The following is a 9,385-nucleotide window of genomic DNA, read 5'->3' as shown; positions in this document are numbered from 1 at the left end:
AATAGCGCTCATCTCAATGAAGATCAGGTTCCTAGATTTTTCTACTTCTTAATAATCCTTTATTTTGCATTTGAAGTTAGTTTGTTAAGAGCTGCCTTGAGTTGTGACCTTCTCCTTTGTAACTCAGAATTCTTATGGCTCATGCCCATAGCTTAAATATTGTCTACTGTTAAACTTTGCTTTGTGATTGTAAACATTCTTCTCAATACCTATGACTGGCTTTATCCCTTATAAAACTCCCTACTTAAAGATTAAACTTGTCTCACATCTATTGCAGAAGATGCAGGTCCCCATATACAATATTTGTGTGTGGTTATCATTTATTTCTTATTGCACCACCTGTGCAACCCACTCTCCCTGAAGTGGATTCATTGAAATCTCACTGGCACTGTAGAACAGAAGCCATATTTCAGGGGAAAACCCAATTCCCCAAAACTATAAATATCCTTGAGAATTCCAGGACAAGATCACTGATATTCTCAGTAATATCATAAAAATATTCCTAGTTCAAAGACGCAGTCTTCAGGAGTTGTGTGTCCTTTTCTCATATATACACTTACCTTCCTCAAGAAAAAAAGGGAAAATATACAAATTACATTACTTTGGCATATAAAATTGATAAATTATGACATAAAAATATGTATGAGATTTTAAATAATATTTGGAATGCTTATATTTCTCAACTATCGGAGGAATAATATTTCATATAGCATTTACAAAGTAAAAAGGGTCTAGTATTATAATGATTGCAATCATTTTTCTAAATGGACAAATTTGGAGAATCAAGACAGAAACAGTTCAAAGTACAGCATTTATTTAAAAAGGTGACAGTGTTATAGTTGAAGACATTATTTTCAAGGAAAAGGGGATTTTACTTGTATTATAAGTAACAAAACATCAATACTGTCACTTGCTTCTTCCAGAGAGTATATGAGTTGTGACACATACATAATTAACATTACTGAGTTATTGATATATGTTCCAGACAGCTTTAGCTTAAGAAATGAGGGAAGGACACATATCAAAATTGGGCTGAACTACACAGAGTATGAAAAGTGACAAGACTTTCCTATTGGTGGCAATTATATTATGGAAAGTTGGTTTATTAACAGACAGAAATACACCAACAATGGTATTTGAGACTCAGAATGAATCAGTGTCCATTGTGTGTGACACCTGGGGCACGGGCATCAGTGAGATGCATGTGCACCTCACACCTCAGCTCCTCCGAGATCACACTGCCTGGCTTTGACTTGAATTCTCTTGGGATAGGGGTGCTGCCATCTACGTTCTCCTCAGCCTACCTCAGTTCTATACCATAATTTATGTTTTACAGAGCTTTACCCCATTTTATTTTCTGAGAAAAAAATGATGTAACCCAAGCAAAATACATACCTGAATAGGGTTGAGCAAGGACAAAAGAATAAAACAACACATGAGCACTGTGACACAAGTTTGGGGTAGACTGAATATTTAGATAAAGAAGGCCTCTGAGAGCATTCTCATTATATACTTGGGAAGAGACCCCGGGTGATTTTCAGAAATAGGAAAGAAGGACAAAAAGAATCACTATAACTGCTATGAGGTCGTGGAGTATGCTTCCTTTTATTTTAATGTAACTCATTTTTGAAAGGAGTATGAACCCAAATAAAAAGACAAAAGAACAACAATGTCCATTTCATTTAAAAATTCTGCAGAAGGAAGTAAACTATTCCTTTAATGTCTTTTCACCATAATTTTTCCCAACATTAAAAAAATATATTTTATCCAACCAAGCTAGTTTTGCCTAATAGCTTTTAGCATGTGGTTGAAATCAGAGATTTCTGAGGACAAAAGGAAAACCAGAATAACTTCTCTCCTGGGCACTGGAATAGTGGATCCAGGAAGACAAAACGTGCTTGAAAGGAAGAGGATCTTCATGCCCAGACTTCAAAACCAAAGTGTTTTTAACTTGCACATGAAGTTGCAGTCTTGGATGTTGAAACACATTGTCACCAAGGATGGCAGAATTCAGGACCAGGGGCACATGCTGAACCCCAGCAGGCACACAAATAGCAAGAGAGAGTTGTGCCTGTATGTCAGAGAGGGCGAAGGGATTGCACACACCAAAGGTTCTGCTTTGTAGGGTCTTTCAATATCTGGGGGGGATGCTATCATCCCCTGGATCTGGAAACAAAAGAGTAGACAACATCAGTGAGGGTATGATTTCAATGTAGCAACCGTGCCAACTGGTTCCATTCGTTGGCTTTTGCCAGGATCAAAAGATGAGGTATGTGGGTGCTGGTTAAGTCAAATGTCAAAGAAACTGGGTCTCTGGGACCCTTGAGGAGAGGACAGGGAGAAGATAACACTTCCTTGAGAAGAAGTGATCCACAGAACAGCCTCCCCAGCTCTGTAAACTTCCTAACCTGCTCTGGAATTAATTTCCTCCTCCACAGCAGTGGATTCTGGAGTTTCAGTCAACTTTAAGTATCTGAAGTAAATTATTATTAGACATATTCAAAGACAACCAAATTCTGGGTGAGGGGCAAATGGTGGTGGGGGGAGCAATATGAAGGGTAATGGACACTGGTGGAGGGATTGGTGTTGAAACATTCTATTCTTAAAACCCAACCATGAATAACTGTAGTTTCATAGTGACTAAATAAAAAATAAAAAAATAAAAAATAAAATAATTAAATAATTAAAAATTAAAAAATTAAAAAATAGTGATTTTTAGATACATTTTTATAAAAGTCAAGCAGATTCCCAGAATTATAAAGAAGTGTGTGCTCCTTGGCTCTGTAGTTAGAAAGTGGCATCTGGCTTCTCAGGAGCCTCTGACACAGGCAGGACTTACCGACCACTCTGCATTATCAGTTTTGGAGCATCTCACATTCACAGGCAGGTTGAGGACAAGTTTATTGAAGACAACACCTTCTTTCTTAGTCCATTTAAATTTATTCATTGCATCCGTGAAAGTTAGGTTTCTATACTGCTTGGGACTTTTGATAATGAAAGGCCAGGTCCTGGATTGAAAATAAATAAAAACAATCATATTCAGTATAAAAAGCATGTCTTGTTTCTATTCATTTAACAACCTTATTTGTAAATATAGATTAACCACTGCAAAGCATTCAGGAACTTGTCAGCGGTTAATGGAAGAAATTCATTGCACATATAAAAAGTCTCTAAAATATAAAAACTTCTGTTTGAGCAACAGAGGAACATTACGTAACCTTCAGGCAAATAGTTGCGTGGGTTTTTTTGTTTTGTTTTGTTTTGTATTCTTTTGATTTTGGGCCACCTCATTTGGCAATGCTCAAGGTTACACCTGGTTCTTCACTCAGAAATTAGTCCTAGTGGGCTTAAGAAACCATATGGGGGTGGGGTGGCCAGAGAGATAGCTCAGTGGTAGGCCTTGCAGGCCTTGCATATGGCTGACCCAGGATGGCCTTGGTTCAATCACGATATTCCAAGGTAAGAGCAATTTCTGAGTGCATAGCCAGAAGTAAACCCTGAGTGTCAACCCCAAACAAACAAACAAGCAAACAAAAAATAAACCATATGGGATGCCAGAGACCAAACATATGTTGGCCTTGTGCAAAGAAAGCATCCTACTCATGTACTATCTCTCTGACCTCAAGGAAAATAGTTTTGATTTAGAACTATTCTCCAAAGCTGTAAAATTTCTTACTTAATTTGTTTGGGGGGGTCTAGTTAATATAACTGATAAATATTCCATAAACAAAATTACTTTTTCATAAAACAGATATTTCAATTTAATACTTCTAAAAACTTGATTCCTGCTGCCTGCCCTATTTTATCTTGCCTAGATAACAAAAAACATAAAAGATGTAATATTGAACCACTATTTTGTTTAATTTTACTGAGAAATAAATGTTTCACATATTTGTTGTTTCAATTTGCTGCTCAAAGAACCACACATTACATGCCAAAACTAGTTACAGAACATACACAAGCATTGAAATGTTTATTCTTTAGGTACTATATTTTGATTAAACATGTTTAATAGCATTGATTTTTGAGAAAATAAAAGAGAAAGGTGCATTTTTGGCATATTCTCCCAACATAACATTAACTAATTCATAGACCTTCCAATAAATGATCAGATATAGCCTAAGTTGATATTCAGATTTGAATATCACAGTTTATATTCAGCTCCCACAAAACTACAAGAAGATGCTGTGGTATTTCCAGTCATTATCAACTAATTAATCTTAATTTAGAAACATACACTCCTAATACTTAATCTCACATCTTACTCAAGTACATTGAATGCATGTAATTTTATTTTATAGGGAATAATTTTTATAGTTATACATATTCAGGAAATATTGTATGTATAGAAATATGAACTATATACCTGGAGCTTAAAAATAAAAATAAATAAACAAAACAACGAGTTCTGATATCTAAAAAACATCCTGAGATCACTAAAACCAGAGAGGAAAAAGAATGAGGATGACTCGCATCTCCCAGATAATTAGTGATGTGGAGCACTTTTTCATTTGTCTTTTGGCCATTTGTATTTCTCCGAGGAAGGGTCTATTCACTTATTCTCCCCATTTTTTGATGGGGTTAGGATGAAAAAACAGGGCAGGCGATCATTAGGTGGTGAGAGATTAAAACCAGACTTTTGGTGGAATCAAACTATAGCATAGACATATGGAATATAGTGTTGTTATACCTAAGTCCCAGATAATGTTATAAACTGAAGTTATTTCAACAATCAGAAAGATGCCATGCAGATCTGTAGAGATATCCAAAATAAATATAAAACAAAACAACTTGAAAGGGCATACTACTTTTGTAGGAGATAACATTTTAACATAACAAAAGATGAAGTTATTCTTATTAGGTAAATATCATTTAAATTTGGGAGGGTGCAAACCCAAAGGTACTCTCTACCTACTCCTGGCATAGCTAAAGCAGGAGATGGAATCCGGGTTGGCCATGTGCAAGACATTAGCCAGTATTCTATTCCTTTGGATCCAAGATGTAAAATAATTTTAATAAAACATTAAGTGTTAAAATTATCTATCAGAAACATAAGATGACTATCTTGAAAAATTAGTAAGTTAATAGCTTGGCGACTCATAGACCTGTAGCCACGTACAAATGCCACGAGGTGGCGCTGGACACTCCAATAAGGCTCTGAGGAAACTGAATCGGGTGGAAGTGACTAGCTTAAAAAAAAACATTGCACAGATTAAATTTTAGAGGAAATGAAAAGACAGCTTTCTGATGAATACCAACAGATGGCCAACAGGCACACTAAAAAAAATGATCATCATCACTTAACATTAAGAAAATCCAATTGCAAATTTTGAGCCGGCTTCTTCTTTATTGGGGCCGGCGAGGTGGCACTTGCCTTGCAAGCACTAGCCAAGGAAGGACCGCGGTTCGATCCCCCGGCGTCCCATATGGTCCCCCAAACCAGGGGCAATTTCTGAGCGCTTAGCCAGGAGTAACCCCTGAGCATCAAATGGGTGTGGCCGAAAAACCAAAAAAGAAAAAGAAAAAGAAAATCCAAATCAAGATGATGAGATAACATCTTACACCACATATTATGCCAATGGCACATAGCAAAAATATTGGGAACAATTTGTGTTCGTGAGGACGTGGTGAAAAGGAATTCTCATCCACTGTTGTTTGGACCAGAATGGTGTCTGGTCCAACCCCTATGAAAAAAAGTAGGAGGGTTCACCGTAAACTCAATCAAACTGCCAGCAATTCCACTTGTGGGTATCTATCCTTAGGACAGAAAAACGTGATCCATGTATGCACACTGATCCACATATGCACCCCGCTATTCATCACAGCACTAGTGCAAACGCTAAAAGTTGGAATCAACCTAGATGTCCAGAAACAGACATCATGAAGATGGGATACATATACATAATGCAATACTACATAGCTATAAGGAATGATACAATCTTGCAATTCACTGCAACATGGCTGCAATATGTTTATTATGTTAAATGAAGTAGGTCAGAAGAAGCAAGATAAATATAGGATGATATCACTTAGATCTGATATTTAGAATAACTGCACAAAGAAATGCAATGGTTTAAGTGAGAGTTGTTGATTAACACCGTAAACACCGTATCTGAGAAGAAAAATGGAGTGGAGGAGAAACAAATTTGAAATGATAGGAGACAGGGCTTGAGGTGTCTCAGGTGCAGAATTAAATTAAATATCCAAGACAGAATCAAAATGTAAAATGGGTGTATTATGATTATGATAGCAGGATGGGGTATGGGGGTAGTGGTATGGGACAGACTCTGAAAACATTGACAGAGGAAGGTTGACACTGGTAGTGGGTAAGTCCCGAACTATTGTATTCTATAACACAACTAGGAACACCTTTGTAAATCATAATGGTTCAAATGAAATTAAAAAAAAAAACACCAAAGTTACCTCTAGGGTATGTCATAAAATGATTACTTATTAGGATTTTTAACAGTACAAAGACATACTGAGTTTAAATTCATTTCTTAAATTACTATAAAGGTATGGGAGAATGATGTAGAAAGGGCCAACCTCTCTGTTACAAACTAATTTTATTGCCTTATTTCATGTCCTTTCTTCAGGCACAAGCTCTGTAATAATAAACCAACAAGCTACCTACTTGTCACCTCTAATTCAGTAGTGTTGTGTATCGTGCATCTAGTTTACCTCTGGAGAAAGAGAAAATTGAAAGAAATTCTGAATCTATGAATTTGTCCTCTGTATTTCTTCTTTAAAACACTAAGTAGACTCATTCTTCAAGCTTGTGTTTTCCCTAGTACATGCATCTTGATGCTTGTCTATTTTTCTTTGCCAGCTTATTTCCACTCTGGAGAAGCCTGCTTTCTCTACAACTTCTCTCTTTCTCTCCCTCACATCTTTCTAGTTAAGTTTCAATAAGAACTTTCTTGCCTTACAAAAAGATTAATAATAATTTTAGAACAAAGTATTTCTATTTGGAGGGGACACACCCAGCTGTGCTAGGACTTTCTCTTGACTCTGTGCTCCTAAGATCTGTGCAAAAACCAAGATCTCTAATTACTGAAGCCCGACTATGACAACCGTGATTAAGAAGAACTTTTCCTGGAACCATGAAGAAAGATTTTGGGGTGGGATACCTGTTTTTAGGCCAAAGGATTTTCTTTCTATTTTCCCCAACATTTACTGCACCTATACAGAAAACTGCCACCCATTTCTTTTTTATCTTTTAGATAGGGGCTCCTGCCATTTTAAATAGAACCTTAGGACACAGATTACTTCATTTTACATAATATTTCTGCATTTTTTCTATAAAATCAGGAGACACAAACTTCAACAATCTAAACATGATATAAACTTAAAGTGGGTTCTTTGCCAGAGGGCAAAGGGTGGTGGTCTAAGATGCTCTCTGGGAACATTGGTGGATGAAGATCCACACTAGTGGTGTGATTGACCCTGATTCACTGGATATCAGAAATCCAAGCATGAAGGACTATGTAAAACACAATGCTTTCAATAAAATACAATTTAAGAATAAAACAACTAAAATTTCAAGCAGATAAAGATAACCTTCAAGTACCAAGTGCTTTTACTATCACTGGAATTAGATTTAAATAAAAATATTAAGATTTTTGTAGAGGTTAGCACAGCTATGTTTTAGACATCTAAGCAGTGAATACATCAATGTCAATTCAGATGCATATATACATAAAGGGTGTTATTTATAAATCAATGTAGCTCAAAAAATAATTCATAATACTTTAACTTAGTACTGATTAATAATTTTCTTTTGTATGTTTAATTGAAAATGTATTAAATATATGCAGCAGTGTAACACATTTTTGATCTCTAAACAATTTTGAGAGATAAAAATGTCAAAGTTGGGGGGCCAAAGAAATAGCACAATGAGCAGGGCATTTGTTTTGCACACAGCCAACCAGGGTTCAATCCTCAGCATCCCATATGGTCCCTTGAGCCTGACAGGAGTAATTCCTGAGTGCAGAGCCAGAAGTAACCCTGAAGTGGTGCCAGGTGTGGCACCAAAACAAACAAAAAAGTCCAAGTATAGGTAGTTTCTATCTTTTTAGACTTATGAGATGATTTAAATGGTGTGTAATGTTACATTTACATGAACAGCAGTGAAACAAAACAGAGTTTAAAAATCGTTCAGTATGGCCAAATAATGTCTGGCAAACATCCTAGAGCAATTTCATAGAACAGGAAGGTGCTACAAGAGTGAGGCATTTGCCTTGTATATGGCCGATTCTGGTTTGATCCCTGGTTTCACTTATGTCCCCTGAGGATTGACAAGCATGACTCCTAAGCAGAGAACTAAGAGTGAACTTTGAGCACCACTGGGTGTGGCCATAAACAATAAATATTCAAAAGAAAAGGGTATTTTTAGTCAGATGCTTCTTGAACAATGAATATTCATCTTATGCTACATATAAAATCACATTTAAAATGAATCAACCTAAATGTAAAATTAAAGTTGAAGGTTTTTGTTGTCTTTTGTTTGTTTGTTTGTTTTGGGGCCACACCCAGTGAGGCTCAGGAATTACTCCTGGCTATGTGCTCAGAAATCGCTCCTGGCTTGGGGATGGCTTGGGATGCCAGGGATTGAGTCAAGGTACCGTATTTTCCAGCGTATAAGACAATCCCCTTATTTTACTCCCATATGATCCAGCTATACCACTCCTAGGGATATACCCTAGGAACACAAAAATACAATACAAAAATTCCTTCCTTACTCCTATATTCATTGCAGCATTATTTACCATTGCAAGACTCTGGAAACAACCAAGATGCCCTCCAACAGATAATGGCTAAAGAAACTGTGGTACATATACACAATGGAGTATTATGCAGCTGTCACGAGAGATGAAGTCATGAAATTTTCCTATACATGGATGTACATGAAATCTATTATGCTGAATTAAATAAGTCAGAGAGAGAAAGACACAGAATGGTCTCACTCATCTATGGGTTTTAAGAAAAATGAAAGACATTATTGCAATAATTTTCAGAGACAGAAGGGAGGAGGGCTGGGAGTTACAGCTCACTTCGTGAACCTCACCACAAAGAGTGATGAGTTTAGTTAGAGAAATAACTATATTGAGAACTATCCTAACAATGAAAATGAACAAGGGAAGTAGAAAGCCTGTCTAGTGTACAGGCGGAGGCCAGGCGGGGAGGAGTGATATTTAGCACATTAGTGATGGAAATGTTGCACTGGTGATGGGGGGTATTCTCTTACATGACTGAACCCAACCACAATCATGTTTGTAATCAACGTGTTTAAATAAAATATTATGTTAAAAAATAGTTAAACTGCAAAATCCCAGCTAGGTGGCACTGTGTTTTAAGTAAATAATTTTTAAACTCAAAAAGTCTA

The 9,385-nt window shown here is 36.4% G+C and overlaps 1 protein-coding gene across 1 annotated transcript in view; it reads right to left on the bottom strand.

The window, feature by feature from the left end:
- Positions 1 to 1,586: 1,586 nt before the first annotated feature.
- Positions 1,587 to 9,385, bottom strand: part of MOXD1 (monooxygenase DBH like 1) — a 193,123-nt gene continuing 185,324 nt past the window's right edge. The window contains exons 14-15 of the mRNA XM_049785015.1: positions 2,840 to 3,008; positions 1,587 to 2,166 (exon numbers count right to left, since the gene is read on the bottom strand). Coding sequence (XP_049640972.1) covers positions 2,011 to 2,166; positions 2,840 to 3,008 — 325 coding nt within the window. The 3' untranslated portion in view covers positions 1,587 to 2,010. The remainder of the gene's footprint in view (positions 2,167 to 2,839; positions 3,009 to 9,385) is intronic.

This window comes from Suncus etruscus, chromosome 12 (genome assembly GCF_024139225.1).
Source record: "Suncus etruscus isolate mSunEtr1 chromosome 12, mSunEtr1.pri.cur, whole genome shotgun sequence".
NCBI classification, from domain to species: domain Eukaryota; kingdom Metazoa; phylum Chordata; class Mammalia; order Eulipotyphla; family Soricidae; genus Suncus; species Suncus etruscus.
This window is presented reverse-complemented; position numbering and strand designations above follow the sequence as displayed.